The 21,530-nt window shown below is 39.2% G+C and overlaps 1 protein-coding gene across 2 annotated transcripts in view; it reads right to left on the bottom strand.

Annotated features, from left to right (window-relative positions):
- The window catches only part of PRKG1 (protein kinase cGMP-dependent 1), a 523,150-nt gene that overhangs the window by 445,725 nt on the left and 55,895 nt on the right, over positions 1–21,530 (bottom strand). For both annotated transcript variants that reach the window (XM_062001370.1, XM_062001369.1), the window contains exon 2: positions 5,971–6,137. In XM_062001370.1, coding sequence (XP_061857354.1) covers positions 5,971–6,137 — 167 coding nt within the window. The remainder of the gene's footprint in view (positions 1–5,970; positions 6,138–21,530) is intronic.

The raw sequence follows: 21,530 nt of genomic DNA on the forward strand, positions 1-21,530 counted from the left end.
CAGTTCTGCTGATATATTTTCCTTCCATAATGCAACCATCAAATGTGACATACTGTAGTTGACAGGTTCAGACGGAGAGGGAGCACAAGAGGAAACATTTGGTTTCAGATGTGAGATGCCACATTTATCCTCATTAGTGTGAGGTAACACCTACATATAACTCAAACCTGTCAACACGGTATAGATCTAGATGCATCCTGCTGAAAGAGACATTTCAAGTTTTTCACCTTTTTAAGTGATTTCAGAAAATGTTAGAAATGTTATACCCAAAGAAAGGATAAAGACAAAGAAGTCAACAAAGGCTAACCTGTAGAACTAGAACTTGGAAACTGTTTGCGTTTTTTCCTTTTTTTCCAGAAAACTGGAGGTGGTGAGTGAATTTTAGAGGCAGAAGAATATTAACCAGCAAGAACCCTTTTTGGCTCAAAAAGAAACTTGAATTTTAAGACAAATAACTTGTTGAACCACTCTTAGAGCAATATACTTTCTCATAAGATGGACAATATTTCTGAAAGTGTATTTTCTTCTCAAAATTGTTTTACTTGCAGATCAAGACTACCGGTATAGACTAGTTCAGATGTAGATATAAGCTCCAGCATCACTCATCCCCCATTTCACTACCAGTCACATCAGCCTGGGTTTCTTGCTGTTAAATGAACACAGGTGTCATGGTTTTGCCCAATGAAGGAATTAAGTCTGTTCCCTGTGCAAACCTGTTTCAGAATCTAATGAAATATTAGTTCCTACCTTGCTACTTTATATAAACACTTCTTCTGTAGTTCATGAGCACTACCCAAGACAAATGGTCTGTGCCAATCTAACCAGCTTCCTTCCTGTAGAGCTTCAGGGAAAACTTTGGAGGGCAAGAGAAATGCTTACTTTGCACAAAACACTCCGCAGGACAAACAGGTTGCTACAACAGCCCAGATCCAATGGCTCTCCACATTCTAATTAAGGTCTCTGTCCTTAAAAGTCTTTCACTAGCTGTAGGATCTACTTTGTGGTAGTGTTTATCAATTGCTCAGATACCTGATGACAGCACTGCTGCTAAAGAACAGGGAAATATTTAAAATGCAAAGAACGGTCCATAAATAGCAAAACCACTGCCAGAGGTCAGGTAAGACATAGAGCCATAAGGAGGTCTCTTTTCATTGGGCTCTGACTGCAATACTACCATCTCTCCCACCCAGGCACCGATCTAACAGGGCCTTTTAGGGAGCACTTCAGGTTGTTGTGGTTCACTGTGGGTACCTCCTATAAGGGTTTCCCTCCTCTCTGGAAGAATACATTGGCATCAACCTAATGAATTTTGTTTAACTGAACAAATGTATCCTTGGTTATCTGCCAAGGCATTTCTTAGGTGGTTTGTAACACAAATCCATCTGACCCAAATATTTCGGAGGACTAAACTAAGTAATAGTACAATCAGGATGAAGCTAGAGAAATAAGGTGTTTTAAAGACTGAGATATAGTGGGGCTAGCAGTAATCTCAAAAGTCTGAAGCTGGTGAATTGGGAGTACTTATTTTCCTAGACATGGAAATCTAGCCAGCAAGACAGAGACTATGGCTAGAGAAGGAAGGAAGGAAGGAAGGAAGGAAGGAAGGAAGGAAGGAAGGGAAGGAAAGTTACTAAACTTATTAAAAACAAAGTAGACCTAAATTTGAGATTTTGATGCTGAGAAAATTCAGTTTGGGCTCCTGACTTATAGTTTTCTTTTCTCATTACCAATCCAAAGAGCAACAAGAGTCCAAGTTCAGCCCAAACTAGTGTTTCCAAGGCTTCAGATTTGGTAGAAACAGCAGTCCTTGGGCTTTCGTGTCTAAGACTTTGTCTGCCTCAGTGCAGCAAGGCTGTCCTGGAGAGACTGACCTAGAGGAGCTCCCCAAAAAGCACAGCTCTCATTCTGTAGCTCTCAGTGATGTATTTTATAAAACCCTAAGAAGAAGCCCACTAGAAAACCAGGCAAGTTTTCAGTTAAATCCTACCTGTATTTCAGTGATGCTTTTTTAAAACACAAATCAAACAAACAAACAAAAAAACCTAAACCCCAAAATATCTCCATATAAAAATCTCAGACTTTTTGCATAAAGTTTTTCCAATTCAAGAAATGCAGTTAGTACAAAAAATTAAAACACACACTGAGGAGAAGGAAGTCTATCAGGATTGGGGCAGTGTCCTCTACAAAGGTGATCAAGCATATTAGCAATTATTAGGTTTAGAGGATGAGATTAACCACACATCTTCCTGTACTTTGCAAAATTTAAGTGTTATTCTATGCAGGCACCCTTAAAAGCAAGGTCCCAGATCAGTGTAGGTTCAGGCAAGGGGGTATTTAGATTGAGACCTCCGCAATCTGATAGGTAATTTTTGCCTGATGGGTGCTGTTAGGACCAATGAACAAAATCCAGTCCCATCGAAGCACAGTACGTGCCAGAAGCATACTCCCATCTCTCAAACTCAATACTTGCCTCTATTCAGCATGCTGCAGAGAGAAAGAATATCTTCCTTTTCAACTCAGTACCTCATTCAGATTTCCTTTTGATAGCACCTCATCATTTATACTCCAAGAATATTTCCCTCAGCTTCTTCCTCTCCACATCTAAATCACAAATTACAGTATCTTCCTATTTTCCTGTACTGTATTTCACTTCTCCCCCCACATCTTTGCAGTTTGACACATAATAGGTTGAATAATAGAATGTATTAAATAGTTTATTCTTGTGTTTTCAATAACCACAGTCCTAATCAAATTGTGATCTCTGGAGTCCAACCTATGCTTTCATCCCTGATAACAAAAAAATTTAAAAAAACAAACAAACAAAAAAACCCCACAGGGAGGGCAGGAAATCTAATGTAAGACATGGAATAATAGGACAAAGAATACAAAGTACATGACTGGAAAGAGTCAAGTCTAGTAGTGTGGGTATGGTTTGGGCAAATGCACAAATAAAAATGACAAAATGTATAGCTGGTATTGGACAAACTGAAATGACCTTTTTACTAAACCAAACATAATGTGGAAAAGTGTTATCAAGGATTTTCCTGACTCTTTGCTGAGGTACAATGCTACAGCCATTCCCACCCAAAGAACGTAGCAAACCTGTAACTACCATCAGAATGCATCACCAAGCCATAGGGAGGAAGAAAGAGTCTGGAGGTCAAGACTCATTACTATCCAGCCTTTTAGGTTTCAATGAGCTCAGTATGTGTCACATACATATGAATTTTAACATGCACATTAAAAAACCAAAATACTCAAAGATCATAATTAGAAAGGTTTCACCATCACAAGCAGAGTCCTTGTGTCTTGAAAGGAAAAATAAAACAGACACTATTACTTCTTCATCATGATGTTTCTTCACCAGGATGTTTTCAAATCCATCTTACCCAAACTATTATTTAAAATTAGTCTAAAGAAACATCACCAATATGTAACTCACACTTCTGGTAAGAGGCTCTACCTAAATGCTGAATCATGAATTATAAACATCATAAGAGTGTTGGTTATCAAATGCTCTACATGAAGCATTTTTATTCATATTAATCATAACTATAAATTCAAGTAAGGAAAGGAAGAGGAACTAATGGAAAAAATACTTGCAGCATTTACTTGACTTTTGAGAAAAGAAAATACCTCTCATTAAAATTCATAAAGATGGGTTTCTCCAGTAGAGTTTGTAAAGAATAAAGTTTACTATTGGAGAGTAGCAGTGGGTGTTAATAACTGAGAGGTCACAGAATGATGAGTTCAAATGAGTTGGTGAGCCTGTTCTCCTAACCATAATCCAGCCGATTTGATAACGTCTTCTTCCATTTCCATTACTTCATCATCACTCATTGCATTATATCTAAACATGGGCTATAAACTCCTCATAATTTTGTTTGTAAAGCATTATGCATATTTACTGAGCTATCTAAATAATCTTAAATTAAGTTACAAGACCAATCGAAGACTGAGGGAGAGCCAAGTCATACCCTCATCCATAGAGGGCTGCCAGAAGAGCAAGGATAAGATAAAGTGCCCAAAAGACAGCAAAGTTTTCTTTGACACACATTTGTTTTAGAAGACAAGAAACATGAATTCAGGGATAGAGTTTGGACCAACAATTAGAAACATCTGGTAAATTCAAGAAAGTGACAGTAATAGAACATATCAGAAGTACCCAATAAGACTCAGATATCTGAGTACCAAGTCATGTTTAATACTCCAAACTGTTGAGGAAATATTTCTGCCCACAAATCTCCCTCAAATCCTCTTCAAATAAAGTGAAGAGGGTGACAAAGTATGACATTTATTTTTATGGCACCCTGTTGTTATGGTTTTTTTCAAGGGACAACATTGAACACAACATCCAAAACCAGTTACATAGAAAAAAATACTATGAGCATGTCTCCGGTGTGGTGGTGTTTTGGGATGCAAGCATCGAGTTGTGCAGTGAAAAACCTCCATGTTTTTACTACGAAAAAGAATATTATTCAAATATTGTTTTAAAGCAGTTTCTAAGTATCAACAGAACAGATCCTGCACCTTAACAAAGCAGTCTGTATTCCAGTGAAGAATCAAACAACCTAAGTCTTTCCGTATAATGCTGGGGGTGGAAACATTACTTGCTTTGATGTCTCCCACTAACTACTTCGTAACACAAAATACCATTTGAATGTGCAAAATTTAAAAATATTAAGATACAAAGGAATTATACCCGTGCCCTGAGAAAAGGCTTAACCTTAAAAGGATAGAACATTAAAGCTGTTTTGAGAAACCAGTAAAGAGTATTTGCAACTATACAGAATTAAAAATTGGCAGGAAACCATGTTTAAAGGATGGCTTACTGCCTTGAAAATATTTTTGTTTGAACGAATAGTTTGAGAAATGAATTTGCACATGTCCACTTACACATAAACACACAAAGCATACATAACCTGTAGTTTTCCCATATTTGAACAAAAGACACGGATGAGTGAGAAACCTCCATTCCCCTTAGGGTGTCATTATCCAGTCAAAATGCTTGTAGGTCTAACAAATGTCTCTGGTATGGAGTAAGAAGACTTTTATAAGCAGCTATTCATTTATATTGTACTGAATCAAACTGTGAATTCACTTGTTGTGTTAGTTGAATTAAAACAGACATTTGCCTCAGAATTCATTAGCAGTAACTCTCAGAAGAAGGATGCTGTAGTAGATGGATACAAGGTTTGATCACGCTGAGTAACTCCTACAGATGAATGCACACTTCCTTTAAAAAGAAAATACATATCTAAAATATTCCAAATTTGACATGTGAAGAGTTTGAGAACTTGGAAAGAATAATATACAAAATGCAAATGGCTGCCATTTCAGAAAAGCAGAGCACTGACAAAACTCATTCCATTACAAGATTTCCAGACATCTGACAGCTCCCAGGAACAGCAGAATATCCACTGCTTTCATGTTCCACCAAGAAAACAAAACCCTGTCACAACACATACTGTGACAAATCAGATGTGCTATACTGCAGATGCTACACTTAGGTTGCACATAGAACAGAAAAATATCATTTTCTACTATATAATGCATGGCTTCTGCAGAGCCCCATATGCTTCACCAATTTGTCCTCATAATGCCCTATAAGGCAGTGAGTCATGACCATATTCCCCTTGCTTTTACAGTCATTTCCCATTTCCATAACACTACTCTTTCTGCTAAGTCCCTAATTTATATACCAAAACATTGGTATTGCCTCAAAGCCAAAGAACTATGTTTAGTAGAGGTTTATTCCAATGCAACTCAGTGTAAGGTTAATAGCTTTCACCTTCTTTCTTTATAAAGGGAAGCACACAAATGTAGTTGGAAATTTCCCAGGCAAATGCATACCACATTTAGACAACATCTTTACTTTCTTTCTTTTAAATATTTTTTTTCCATGAAATAAAATTTTTGTCTCTATATGTGTCGAAAAGAGGAAATAAATAATAGCTTTTTACACTGTACCTTCCATGACATACACCAGGGAACCCACATCTCCCTCCTTGATGATGCAGCTGTCTTTGCCATACTCCACAGGATACATACAATCCACAATCTCTTGGATCTGGGACAGTTCCAGATTCTTCATGAAGTCATTGTCAAGGATCGCTTCCTTTATTAGCTCCTTGGACCTGTGGCAATAAAAAAAGACAGGATTTATCCACATGTCCATCAGCCAAGCTCATTAGTAGCATGTGAACTTTAGCATAACCACACAGTGAACCAATATGCATCAATTTTCCTTGGGAAAAAAAATCCCGATTTTCCCTAAAAATCTGACAAAGTCCATCTGCAGAGAAGTAAAAAATACAGAAATGTTAAATTGTAATTATTTTTATAAATAAATTTTAGATACATCCAATATTCAAATAAAAATAGATTTCATGTGATAGCAAGATCAAGTTTCACACCCAGAATAACACCAAAGAATAACATAGCTACTAGAAATATCTTTCATATACAAAACTGAAAGGAAATACAAGCAAAAGTTAAAGGATTTATGACTTATTATATTTTTTATTAAATTATAAAAACCGGAGTACACAAAAACACAACACTGCACTGATTTTTGGAGTATTAATCAAACACCAAAGGCCATTATGTTCACCAGAGGAGGCATCACTGTTACAGGAATAAAACCAGCCTTAATTCATGTCTTTGATGACTAAATGGAAAATTACAAAGTTATATTAGTATGTATAAAATCATACATGCAGTTTTAGTCTGGCATGCAGTGGAGTGGGAGCTCTTGAAGCTCTAAGTAGTCACTTTGCAAAGCTGAGTAAAGGAGGAAGTGTTTCTGAAGATACAGGTTTCAGAACTCAAAGTTCAAGCATTCTTTGGGAGATTATCCACATGGAGTTGTAATATAACCTTATCTCTCTAAAAGTGCCTCTGCCAGTGTCATATTATGACAGAAAACATACAACAAAACCACTGACATGTTTTTCCTTCTTTTCCTGAGATTCTTTCAATTTCTACAACTAAAGTGCTTGCTACACAGTGAGTCACGCTCAGGTGAACCCTCCAATCTTCCCTTCAGACTGTCAAATTCAACTTCATCCATCTGCTAATGCAACACAACTACCATGTTATGATATTTTACAAAAAACTCCTAAAACAACGTATGCAAATGAACAACTGAAAATGCTAAATCTAGATGTAGACCAAAACTAAAGCACCTAAACCGCCTACAGGCTGGACACCAGGTCCTTGGCCCTTCAGTTTTCACTCTGCAGCTCCACTTCTGTGGGCTGAACTATTTGCTATTGCCCAGGCGGATGACATCTACCTATAGAGCTTATGCATTCATGGTGTTTTATCTCTTTGAAATATGAATATGAAGCAAGTTTTTAAAAGTAACATACATTGATGGATTGTATCTCCTTGAAAAAGAGCCCAAATGGGATTCCAGAAGTCCAAAAGCAGTCAGACAGCTTTGGGGATATTCCACCTTTGTAATAGTCCTTTTAAAGTATATCTCAAGGTTATTTGCAGCACAGATTCAGTATGTTTAAGATGGTTTTTGTGCTTTTGACTGTTTTGAAGTTATTTCAACAAAACATGCTATTTCACACCAGAGTCCATCAGTACTGACCCAGTTGAAGAGCAGGATGGGAAGCAGACCAGACTTTTCAAGTACCGTCTGCAAGACAACAAAGACTCAGATTGCTACAAAACCCTTTTGCTCTTGAGAAATTTAATTTGACTTCACATACTGTCACTGCAATTTCTTGTGCAGGCAAATAAAAACCACCAGAGAAACCTACATCTGTGTTACTTCTTGCTTTCAGTAATGCAAGAAACTGGTAATTTGTTAAGTTGACCAGATGAAAGATAACCCAATTTCCTTACTCCCTCCTCCTATGCTAGAGTGAGACCAGGCTTTCTACACTATGCCTTGACTCAGTACTGCTCTTTTGGTCTCAGCCACCCCCACAGGTCTCTCAAATCCTCCTAACAAAGGCACTAATTATCAGCATTACTCAAACTGCCTGCCAAAGAAGAAAGCATAATAAAAGCTTTTGCATTAGTCATATCAACTAGCATTACAATTTCAGCCATTTATTTCATTCCAATGCTCAAAATGAGGCTTTCTCCTTGATAAAATAAAGTCAGTCTTTCAAGTGGACTGTTTGTAAGAATATATGCAGGAGACTGGACAGAATTCAGATGTGGTTTGAGTCAGTCGTCCCGTTAATTTAGAGGCCCTCGGCAAAAAACAATGCTTTACTTGTCTAAATTGAGCACAGTGAAGAATTTTAAAATCATCTAAACAACAGTGAAAGAGCAGCAGAGTGGCTAAGAAAATCCCTTACCAGTTTGTTTTGGGGAGAAGCAGGAAAACATACACAACATGAACAAACTTATCGAGAACAGCCCAAAGGAGGAGGACTTGGAGGTGATGGCTGATGAGAAGCTCAACATGACCAACCAATATGTGCTTGCAGCCCAAAAGGCCAGCCATAATCCTGACCTGCATTCTTCCCCTCTACTTTCATCAGAGTCCACCTGCAGTACTGCATCCAGCTGTGGGGTCCCCAATATAAGAAGGACATGGAGCTGCCAAAGCAAGTCCAGAGGGGTGGAGAATCTATCTTACAAAGACTGGCCAAGAGAGTTAGGATCCTTCATCCTGGAGAACAGAAGGCTCTGAGGAGACCTTAGAGGTGCCTTCCAGTACCTAAAGAGGCCAACAAGAAAGCTAGAGAGGGACTTTTTACAGCAGCATGTAGGATACAAAAAGGAGTTACGGCTTCAAACTGAAAGAAGAGAGATTTAGACGAGGTGTTAGAAGAAATTCTTCCCTGGCAGTGTGGTGAGGCACTGGGACAGTTTGCCGACAAATGATGTGGCTGCTCCATCTCTGGAAATGTTCAATGCCAGGTTGGATGTGGCTTAGAGAGACCTGGTCTAGTGCAAGGTGTCTCTGATGGTAGAGGGGTTATAACTACATGATCTTTAAGTTCCCTTCCAAACCAAACCATTCTAAGACACTTAGGGAATTCATGAGCTTAATAGTGTTATTACATTCTAAGAGTACATCTGAACCAAAAGCATCTGCCTTTCAAGACAGAAGTATCACAGAAATTAAAGCTCAGATGCCCACTAAGTCATTCAAACCACTTTAATACAATATAAAATACATCCATTAAGAGGGAAAACACACCATCTGGGACATCAATAACACAGTTTCATCTCTGTCACATCTAAGCATTTTAAAATACTAATATCTCCACAGAAAACTCTGGATAATAACTCAGTCATGCTTGAATGTGATCAAAAGAGACATTATTAGTTATGGATAATTAGTTAAAATGAGACTTCAACTACAAAGAGCGTAAGAGAAAAAAGGACCTCCATCTGCCCATAGGAGCGGCAGCTATAAAACAAGCACCTTGCGACCCAACTGCCTGTTTATGATTACTGTTTATGATTACTCTGCATTGTAGTTTGTAAATCACAGACATTTTCATCAGGAAATATTATATCCATCTTTAAAAAAAAAAATCAAAAGTTTAGCTTAACATATTTCAAAATTAGTTGATACTAAAAATACATTGTCATAGCTACAATAAGAATTGTCCTGTTGTTCCCTGCAAGAAAATATTTGTTAATCTAATAATTAAAAAAAAAATTCACACAATGTAGATTACCATTCCTACATACTTGCACACACCAGGCCTTCAGCATCTTCTACATTTTTTTATTACACAGTTCTGTTTCAATATAATTCACAGGTGCAACTTCAGGTAAAGAGATTCTTTTTTTCTTTTCTATTTCTTTTGAAAGGAAACTCAAAGCATATAAATTAATTTATAGTTCATAATTATTCCATAACAAATGCTTTTCTAAACTACACCATTTCTTAATCATCATCATTAGTACTTAATGCATCATTAGTACTTAAGGCTCCTGGTGCAGAGGGTCATTCAGAGTAGAATATAGTTGTTGTCACCTTTACTCTCCAGAGGTAGGAACCTGGCAGTACGCCACCACTATTTTTCTGAAAGACTAATGATCAAATGTGATGACACACATGATACACCTTTTCCCAAATCAGTTTAAGTAATTAATAAGGCAACAGTAGGAACAAGCTAATTGCATTCTAATTTGCAGAAGTCATGCAAAAAGTACCTTAAAAAGTTTACTAAAAACACATTTAATACATAAAAACCTTTATGCTCACTTGCAAATGCCTCTCAGAACAAAGCATATAAATGTGTGTTAATTCATGCACCTCCTAATCCTGCATTGGAGGCTGCTCTGGTCCTCCAGACAGATCAGAGCCAGCCACGAACTCCCATAACAAGCCAGCATGAAGCATGACAGCTTCTTCTTTGCTCAAAGCCCATAGTCACAGAGCTTTCAACTATGTTTTTAAGTCCTTGTGTATTTAAAAGCATACATAAGACTAGAACACATATTCGCACGTTGCTCTGGAATAGGACCTCAGTATTTCAACAGACTGGAGTTACTAATTACGAAACTTTTTATCTCTTTAATCAACAAAACTAAAGAAAGTCTCTGATGGATATATGTTTCACCATTGAAGATGTCAACATCAAGAATGAACAAGGTAAATAGTTGGAATAATGTGTTCTAAAAGTTCACTGTAAAGATGCTCTGCACAGAAAAGCCCTCACCTTCTAAAAAGCACTCAATATATAGATACAGAAGCCTTACTAAAAAAGCTATTGCTTACTATAAAATTATTCAGTTCACCAAATGGACCATAGATCCTACATACATTTATCTGAATACTTTATCTTCTTAGCACTGGTTCTGAATACTGTAGCCTGGACAAACATGAAGAGGTTCAAAAATAACAGCTGAAAATCATAAAGCCTTCAGTGATATCAAGATGAATGTCAACAAGAAATCTCTTCCTTGCATTCATCCCTTCTCAACAGCTTGTGATACGTATTGTAGTTATCTCTTAGGTTCCTAAATAGAGACAGAAAGCAGAACTTTCAGAGATGACTATTTGATCCCTCAACCACTCACTTGAAGTCCACGGCCCTCAGGAAAGCTGATTTTGCAATCCAAGCATTTCTGTGGTTAGCAAAATTATTTATACTAAGTCAATCATAGAAAGGTGGAGGTTCTTCCCTGACTGCTCGAAAAGGTTCTGCGTTAAATGCAGTAACAAATTCCCGCAGCACAGGGCAATAGAAAATTGTGTGACAACAATGAAATACGAACTGTCACTTTCTGGAGTGCATAATAGTGGAAAATGTCCTTAAATACTAAAGCCTGCAAGTGAACAAATGGATGTTACAATCATAGAATCTTCTTGTACAACTTACTACTAGGAGCACAACAGTAGAGAACAGCCCAGACCTTCCGGTAGAAACTGCAACGCTGTTAATAGTTGATAACTCTACATTGGCTGTTTGTTTTTGCTATGGATAAAGGCCACTCTGAATGTTTCTTAAAAGGAATTTTAAATATAACTCCAGAGAGCTATTCTTGTCTCATTAACTGGGAATAAGAGTAGAATTCAGGTCCTGGAGTGAATAACATGAAGGCGCTTAAATACACTTGTGGACATTCTTTACAGTATACTTGCCTTCCCACAACATACAACCTACAGTGCCCCTTCAAGTTGCAAGAGGAAATTTCTGAATAGGATCTTAAGCATGTTCATCTGAGAGACATTGCATAGTTGGATGGCAGAATATGTTCTTCAGAAGAGTACACTAAATTTTCTTTAAACTAACATTTTGATAAAAGAGACAAACAATAGGGAAAGTAACTATGCCCTGATCTAAATCAGTATAAAAAGAAAAATAACCTCCCCATTTCCATTTTTCTTGTACTTAAATATCACTTCAGTTGCAGAATCAAGTTGCTCCATAGAGAATGTGTTGACCAAACAGCTCCACTTAGGATTTCTAAATATATCAGTAAAACATACGGTTCATTTATACTGCTGCTCATTATATCGAACTTTGGCATTCAACATTTAAAAAGCAAAACAATTTAAGGAAAAGATCTTAAAAACTCCTTTAACCTAGGCTGAAGATTGTTGTTAGTATAAAAATACTACAGGCACTTTAACTCTTGCATTTTAATGCATCTAACCCCACAGATCTTAATTTATCACCCTTTTCTAGGCTAGTATTTTGCATCCTGCAAAACCCCAGGTTTAGATATTGGAAACATTGGCAAGCTCAGTAAAAAAATCAACTCTTGCCAACACAGTTTGCCTACTTCTGAAATATCTGACACCTCTGAGGAACTCCCACACGAGTTTCATTTTGGGAAATCACCACAGATACCTTCAAACAGGATCAAGCAGCTACTTGATTACCTGAAGCAAACAGTGGAAGCTTTGGGCAGCTAATTATAGGTGAAAACATGTAGCAGGGAGAAATGAGATGCCCAGTCAAAAAAAAAGTCATCTTTTGAGGGGTGTTATCACAACACATCTCACAGTTCTGGTGCTCACATCCAGCATGATTGAGCTGGAGACTCACAAAAATAGCAGAGAAAATATTTGCACCCATATGTTACAACACCAAGGGTTCCAGCAAGATTGAGCCACGGAGAACCAGACAACACATCTTGAAGGTCACAATGACGCATCTTAAAAAGAGCCACCTAGTTTAAAGGCAAGAGTTTCTCCATCCATCAAATAATTACCCATGTACGCTTGCACACTTGGCAGCTTCCTGCAATGAACTCTGACTGAAGGCAGGTATGAGGAGTCTAGCTAAATGGTAACTAAAACAGTTCCCCCAAGTTTATTAGCATATTTTGAGGTCTGTGTGGCTTCATAGTGATAAATGAACATGTGGACAGAGAACTGCATTCAGATGCCCTGGAGAAGAAAGTTACTGATAGTCACTACGGAGATGGCCTTCACCCTGGTAGAATAAGCAGGAAATCTGCCAAGTGGATGATAACCTAATTTAAATAGAGGCAGAAATCCAATTAGATATCGTCTGAGCAGAGACAGCTCACTCTCATCTCTTGGGTTAGAGGCTACTAACACATTGCTAGCTTTTCTAAATGCACTGTTGCCCAGGCAAAACAAATGTGCTGTGCAAAAGCATTTTGCTGCTCCTTGGCATAAGAATATCAAAAGTGAATGCTATCGGGTCAGCATAAATATATAGCTGCTTCCAGTGTAATTTCAGGATGGTGTTTCACAGAAACAGTGATGTATGGCGGAGGGGTGGGGAAGTGACAGAGATTTAATGTCACTTATTCTGATTCACCTAACACTTCTGATGGATGTTACTGTCACTAGGAAAGTTGCTTCAGCTCTTTTGCTTTTCAGCCATCTGGAGAAGTCCCCAGCTTAAATGCCAGAGGTGTACAACAGCAGAATGCAGACAGCGCTTGGAGCCTTAGTCTTTCGATATATATTCTTAGGGATTTTAGGGAGAAATATTTCTTCCTGCTTTACAAGTCAGTAAAAGGACTGACGTTAGCAGCCATGCTTTGAGACATAAATATTTGAAAGATATATGGGATTATCTAAATAACACGTCTCCCTGCTGAGAGACAAGGAGCAGTGCACTGCCCATGTAATGACTTACAGAAGGGTCACTTTGGGATACTGCAATCTTTAGCAGAGTTGTGGGAGCATCATCATGCAGACTGTCTAGCCTGCTAACAAAAGTGATTACAGCTATGCAAGCAACTTTTGGCTGATAATATGAACTCTGAACAATCTTGATAATAATTAAATGGAGAAAGAAAAGCAGCCAGAAGCTCATAAGGTGTCTGAGTGTCATGGTTTAGCAAGGAGCTGCTTTTGCTTGGTAATAGGGGGAGCGGGTTGCAGTGAGGACCTGGTTCTCCCCCAGCTCTTGGGTTCAGACCCACCTGCAGCCCAGCTGGGCCAATCTGGCGGCTCTGAGATCACTATTTAAGGATGGGAATTTGAAATGCTTGGGAGGAGGTGTAAGAGTGGTACAAGATGGAGGTGAACACGCAGACCTCACAGTCAGAGGAGGAGGAAGGAAGGAGGAACACCAGAACAGAGACCCCTCTGCAAGCCGTGGTGAGAATGCAGCTGTACCACTGCAACCCATGCAGGGCCGTGGCAGGATTGAGAGCCACCAGCAGCTCTGTGTGAGTGCACCCGGATGGGCAGGAGACTGTGTGAGGAGGTGGCCATGGCACAGGCCGTGCTGGAGCCTGTGGGCCACAGAGCAGCCCCACATGAGAGGCAGAGAGGAGCTGCAGCCTTTGGGATAAATGCACGTCAGAGCAGCCCGTGCAGGGTAAACAGCAGAAGCCATCAGGAATAGGCTGACTGAAATCTCCACTCCCTGCCCCCCTGGGCCGTTCAGTGGGGGAGGAGATAAAGACACCCAGAGCAGGAGTCTGACCCAGGGAAGAGGGGAGGGGTGGGGAGAAGGTGGTCTTAAAGGGCTGGTTGTGCTCTTCATCGTTGTACCATTCTGTATTGTTTTGTGTTGGTTATGTTTTCCGGTTTTATGGTTATGCTTAGTTGGTGTTGAATTAAATTATTTTCTGTTTTCTTCCCCAAGCCCAGTAGCCTGGTCTGTTCTGTCCTGGACCTTAGGCGGCAATTAAGCCCTCCTTGCCCTTTGGCAATTCTCAAGTCTTTGGTACTTGAGGCTAATTGTGGTCTTTTGTTCCCTGATGGACCTAAACCATGACACTGAGGAAAAGCAGAGAGGCTGGAGCTCATAGCAAGGAAGTAACACTGACAATTGCTTTCCCATCAAAGTCAGATTGGGGAGAAATAGTCACATTCAAAATATTATCTTCTAATTCCTGTTTCCACTGAGCATTGACTGTCACTATCCTGCTGAGTTTTGAAGAATATCCTGGCAGCAACTGCCTCATAAAAGATATTTTTTGTTCAGAAACACTCTTACTAATTTTGTTTGAGGAAGTCTATAAGAATCACAGGCTTGTGACACTGCCTTTATCTGTAACCAAAAAACATGTACAGAAACGGAGGCAGAAGAACACCAACTTTAACATTTGGCACAGAGGAGTGCTGTGGGTGGGACTTTGGTCCAACAGACACAGCAAGGATTCCAAGCTACAAAGCAGGCATGACAGCAGCTCAAGGCAGCCACCTCCATAGAAAGATACTTCTCACCAAAAAAAAAAGACAACACAACCCCAAGTCTGGAAGGTTGCAGTCTTGGCAAAGTGTGCACAAAGTCTCAGACTCCCTAGTAAGGAACAATCTACAATAGGCAAGAGGAAATGTACAGGAGAATCAGAAAAAAATCTCAAATTCCCATGAACGATACGAGACAAACTCTAGGCATACCTGCAACCCATCCAGCCATGTATAAACACAAGTCAGAAAGAACTTAAAGTAATTATTCTAAAGAATAATGGTAACAAATATGACGTCAGAAGAAGGACATCAAATTCAGACGAAAGGCAAGGAAAAGATGGAGACCTTTTAAGGAAACAGCCGTTTGTTGGTTAAATTAAGTGTTCTCCAGAGCAGTTGAATGTTTCCAGGATATTGAAGGGGAAACATTATATATCTTGCAAATAGGAAGATATTTTTTCCATGAGCAGTAGTAGTGACCTCATATTTCATAGCATCACTTGTCTTCAGGAAACACTAATACAAATGGACATATGAAGGTAAAATACATATACAGCAACACAAACATGTACTGTCCAGGTAAAGTGGAGGACTGTCATGCTCACCCAGGAAATTATCCTGCTGAGCAAGTTTTGGAGAACTTTCGAATAAGGTAACCTGCTCCTATGAGCAGTTGTACCTTCCAGTGTAACGGTCCCTAGTAAGCCATAATCCCAAATGAGACACATTGAAGTATTCCCAAGAGAAAGCTTTCCTCTTCACAAATAGGACAATTTCAATGAGAAATAAGAGTACTGCTTGTTTTTTAAGGATAGATAGCAACATGCATTAAGCAGATTGGCATTCTATCTCCTTCAGTAAGCCAAGAAAACCATTTCTTTAATAAGACAGGAATACTCAACTCATTCTGTTGAGACAAGAGTGATGGAAAGCATATATATTTGACAGCACAGGACAGGCTCTGCAGACAGTGAACATGGCTCCGTTCTCAGAGACAGAGTGCATAAAATGTACCTGCAGCTTGTCACTGTCACATCAGGGAATGGGGGGAATCCCCTTTCAAGGGTGGCAAATGTGAAGACTATGGGTGAACACCGGATGGGATGGGATTATACAAGCATAACAGAAAAGGAGACAAGCAGATACTGATGTGCTGGTAAGTAAATCCATGAATATATATAGCAATGAGGATTTGAAAGAGCAAAGAATCATGTGTTAGGGAAAAGATGAAGATTACTCAAATTCCACTGAGAGCAGCAGAAGACAGCTTCGATGGCTTTAGGAAGGATTCTGTTTTTAGTCTTCAGGCCTTGACATCATCACCTTACACAGTCTCACATGCTAGGGTGTGTAAAGGCAACAAACCATTACAACTCTGGATCACCTTCCTTTTTCATCTAAGTATCTTACTGGAAAATCCTAGTGTATTATACCACTGTTTCTTTTTCTGTTTCCTTCCTTCCATCATCTTCCCAAGTAATTTCTCCCCTTCTGTACCCCCAGCAAGTTCCTATCCTGTTTCTACTGGGCAGACAAGCAAGCAAACAGCAGCCAAACCAAACCAGATGCCACAGCCTGTAAGAAGAGAGGAGTAGAAAGCTGAGCCCCAGACCAGGAGGCAAAAGTCTGAGGGAAAAAATGGGTCTGCAAGGACCCTGAGGGTTCGATGTGGATGAATAGGAAATGAAGAAAGAAGTACTTGAGGTACTTGCATCGGATTTGGTGGAAAAGGGGAAAAAAAAACAGACACAAAAAAGCCAAACAAATGGTGATCTTTCCAATACAGCACACAGGGCTCTCTAGGGAAACAATTCATTTCCTCTGTCCCAAATATTTTTCAGGACTAGGAATGCAGTTTTGTTCACTTTCTGAAAAGCACTGCTATAACTTTTTTCACATTTTGAGTTTGTTTCATGCTTCACAGGCTATGTTCAGGAAATATTTACATGAAAGAATACACAGCATGAGCTAACACGAAATGGAGAAAACGTGTGTGCCAAGGAACCAAGTTATTTTGGTATAGGAAACAGGAACTACCAGACTGAGCTGAAACAATTTCAGATCCAACTTAACCCCAACAGACCTAAAAAGTTTTATTTGAAAGACATTTAAGTGCATTTTAAAGATATTCAGACATTTCTTTTGTTTCGAAGCCAAAAGTAGATTCAAGGTCTCTCTATATATGCTAATATACCACATATTCACAATCAGAACATGATTAGAATGATCAGCCTGAGAGTCTGTTAAAACAATAAGCAATGAAAGTAACCAGAGCTGAAACTTCTGAAAAACCACTTCCCTTTAGTGAGTTTATGGAACAAAAACATATAAACCTTTGAAGTTAGTGAGCAAATGGCAGAACTTTCCATATTATTTTTTCTTAAATTTAGATCCAGCCTATTATCTCTTCTTGGCTAGGAAACAGCAACAACAGTCAGAGCTAAAAGAAAACTGTGAGAATACCAAGAAACAGCAGCCAATCTCTAAACAATTTGCTGTCCATCTAGGGATCTGAACTTTCAACTCTGCCTTTCCGACAAGTTTGAAACATCCCTTATTTTCAATGGACTTCAGTTTACTTACACTTATGCATACACCGTTGTATAGGTCACTCACTGGATCATGTGAGAGTCATCTATGTTAAATGAAATAACTCCACTTATCTAACAACATGTGTTAAGCTAGTTACAACACATATGCACATCTTTGGGAATGCATTTTCATTTTACCTGTGTCCCTCTGAGACAGACTGACTTTAGAAACAAAAACTCCTGAGTTTCTTCATTATGAAACATCTCTTCCAGTTAAATGATTTAGTTTTGCTTGCTTGTGTCAATTTTCCCTCTCTATTACAATAATAAAATTATCAGCTATCTAATCATCTTTAACCCTGGTGTCCCTTAGGACAAAAGCTCACTGAAATACTAGGTGTAATATTCCTAGATGGATGCTAAAAGCAACATGAAGATTAAGCTTTTCATGGTTTTGTTTCGCTACAGCGTATAATTTCAGTCATTGGCAGCAATACTCTCACAAGGTGCTCAACAAATCACAGCATTTATTTCCTCCCACACTCATACAAGTATCCTTGCTCAAATCCCAGGCAAGAGACCTTAGGAGTTTTTGTTCAAACCAAGTCAGTTTTCACTGGCCAGTTTTATGTATCTGCATTTTTTTGGCAGCAATCTGAAAGAGCTGTTATGTACAATGTTATCCAGTCTAAATCCTACTCAGACAATTTGCCTTTCTGCTCAAGGAATAAAATCTAACAATTCCTATATTTGGTGGTTAATAAATCTGCATGCTACTTTTGGGGTGGGAGGAGAATGGCAATAGAGGTATAATGCTGTTCTATTTATAAAGGTCAAGTAAATTGTATGCAATCTGTGGAGCCCTAACATCTCTGTATTATTAAAACAGAATATTTTATTCAGACAGCCTCTTTCAGACAGAGAGAAAAAAATTCTCAGAATGTCTTTCCCCCTCCAATCTGAGTTAAGGTATGTATGCAATTTTGTGTGCTCTGAGGAGAACAGGAATGCATGTGTTTATTTGTTCTTCACTTGAACTAACAACTATTATATTTTAAACATCCTATAACCTCTGTAGAGGTTGTTTAGATAAGACATAGCTATTAACCCTGTGTGACTGTCAAGCAAGGAGAAAGCCTTCCATTGTCTTGTGAGAAATAAACTGCCAAGAACAGCAAAGGAGGCTGGGGGTAAGAAGGGAGTTAAACAGGGTTTAACATGCTTAACCTGAGTCCCTGGGAGAAAAATGTTACCTTCAGCCATACTTTTGCCATCTTCCCATATTGGAATGATGCCCCAATGACTGATACTTTCCCACAAATTACTGAGCAGGTCAGACAAGGCAACGACAGAGGAATCTAACAATGTTCAAATCTTTCTTTGTTTTGTTAGAACCAGCTAGATGTTTTAATTTCAAATTAAACAGGTTTTATGATCATACTGATGATCATGCCACAGTAAAACACAGAGAAGCATGTGCATGATATCACTTAAATGACACAGCTAACAGTACCTATGGAGACGCTAATACTGTAAAAAGCCCATCCAGGACTCTGACAAAGGCAGCAAATGAATGATCAAACATAGAAATCACATCTAAGCCAATCCCAATCTCAGCATTTACAGTTAAATACAGTGGCTTGTGATATAAACCACAATACACAAGAAATTCCTCAACAGAACCTGGTTAGGAAATGGAATTCCTGATGGCATTTCATCTTTGGCATTCTCCTGTCACAGCTTCTAAGGTCTGGTGAATGCCTGAGAGCTGAGGGCTGCCCTGTGCCACTGAGACAACATCAAAGAATGTAAGTGCCATCAAAAATGCAGCAGAGGAAGAGATTTCCCCAAAAATCCAGTTTACACTTGTCATATTTCTCCCCCAAGCAGTTCAGAAAAGTCTGTAGAGGCAAAAGAGGCCAGGGAGAAAAAGAAGTGCCAGACAGAATTACTACTTGCAGGTGCTCTAATTTCTCTTTTTTTTTGGACAGATATGTCTAGCACACTCAGCTCGAAGTCAAGCAGCTGAAATCCCAAGTTAATCCCAAACTACACCTTCCAGGAATCAAGCTGAGCACTACATAACATTTAGACTAGAAAAAAACAAACATACAGAAAGTTTCCAGCCTCAGTTTTAACTATTCAAAACTATCTGCTCTTCACACTCTTGTTATATCTCTATAATAGACATAAACTCAATTTTAAAGAATGTTGTGTGATTTACCTGAGGTTAATCTGAAAAGATGGTCATTAATCTATCTATCTATCTATCTATCTATATATATACTAAGTTTTGTCATTTAGGTGGAAACTTGGGGAAAGCTTCTCTGCCTGTGAAAATCAATACCCTTTAATACTGGAATACCCTGGAATATTAAGTGTCTTGTTTTTGTTAAAAGACTATGTCATTTGCTATTTAATTAGGAATGAAACCTAATTTCTAATCACCACGTGCTACTGCTTACAAAAGAGTTGTAGTTAACATATTCAGAGGGATATAAAAATTAAGACTTTACAAGTGTTGGTTAAGCAGCATTGAAAGCCAAATAGATCAAAGCCTGCAATGATGGGGTTAGACCAAATCTTGTGCTGGCCACAATTCTCTCCTTCTCAAGCACTGTATCAGGTGCCCTAAGCTGCCCAACTTCCTGTAAAATCAGATGCTCCAAGCTGCCCGACTTCTTGTAAATTAGGAGGCAAAAACAGTACAAGCACCTCTGACAAGGAAATAATAAAGTAATAAGATAACTTCATACTCCACTCTGGCCACCCTTGAAGTTGCAAGCAGTAATTTATGCAGGCACATGAAATCCTCTTCATCAGACACAGAAGAGTATTGTTGCAGATCTGCAGACTCCCTCTTCTAATCTGTTCTGGCAAGATGACTACACTATTTCCATCCTTAAAAAAAAAAAATGGCTTTATGCATACATGAATAAAGGGCTAACCATACAATCAGTACCAATAGTAGTGCCAGGAAAAAAACTTGCTGCAAGCTAAAAATATCATAGAATGGTAAGGGTTGGAAGGGACCTTTAGAGATCATCTAGTCCAACTCCCCTGCAGAAGCAGGTTCACCTAGATCAGGTCGCATAGGAACATGTCCAGGCGGGTGCTGAAGACCTCCAAGGAAGGAGACTCCACAACCCCTCTGGGCAGCCTGTGCCTGGGCTCCGTCACCCTCACAGTGAAATAGTTTCTTCTTATATCTAAATGGAACTTTTGTGTCCCAGCTTCATCCCATTGCCCCTTGTCCTGTTGCTAGCTACTATAGAACAAAGGGATGTCCCAACCTCCTGACACCCACCCTTTAGATATTATGAATGTTAATGAGATCTCCCCTCAGTCTCCTCCAGACTAAACAGCCCCAGTTCCTGCAGCCTTTCCTCATATGAAAGATGTTCCAGTCCCCTGATCATCTCGGTGGCCCTGTGCTGGATTCTCTCCAGCAGTTCTCTGTCCCTCTTGAGCTGAGGAGCCCAGAACCGGACACAGGACTCCAGATGAGGCCTCACCAGGGCAGAGGAGAGGGGGAGAAGAACCTCCCTTGACCTGCTGGCCACACTCTTCTTGATGCATGCCAGGATGCCATTGGCCTTCTTGGCCACAAGGGCACATTGCTGGCTCATATTTAGATTATTATCAATCAGGACTCACAGGTCTCTCTGCAAAGCTGCTCTCCAGCAGTTCGACCCCCAGCCTGTACTGGTACATGGGGTTGTTCCTTCCCAGATGCAGGACTCTGCACTTGTCCTTGTTGAACCTCATGAGGTTCCTCTCTGCCCAACTCTCAAGCCAGTCAAGATCCAGCTCAATGGCAGCACAGCCTCTGGGGAATCAGCCAGTCCTCCCAGTTTGGTGTCATCATCCAACTTGCTGAGGGTACACTCTGTCCCCTCATCCAGGTCGTTGATGAAAGCATTGAACAAGAC

This window comes from Colius striatus, chromosome 8 (assembly GCF_028858725.1).
Source record: "Colius striatus isolate bColStr4 chromosome 8, bColStr4.1.hap1, whole genome shotgun sequence".
Classification (NCBI taxonomy): Eukaryota; Metazoa; Chordata; class Aves; order Coliiformes; family Coliidae; genus Colius; species Colius striatus.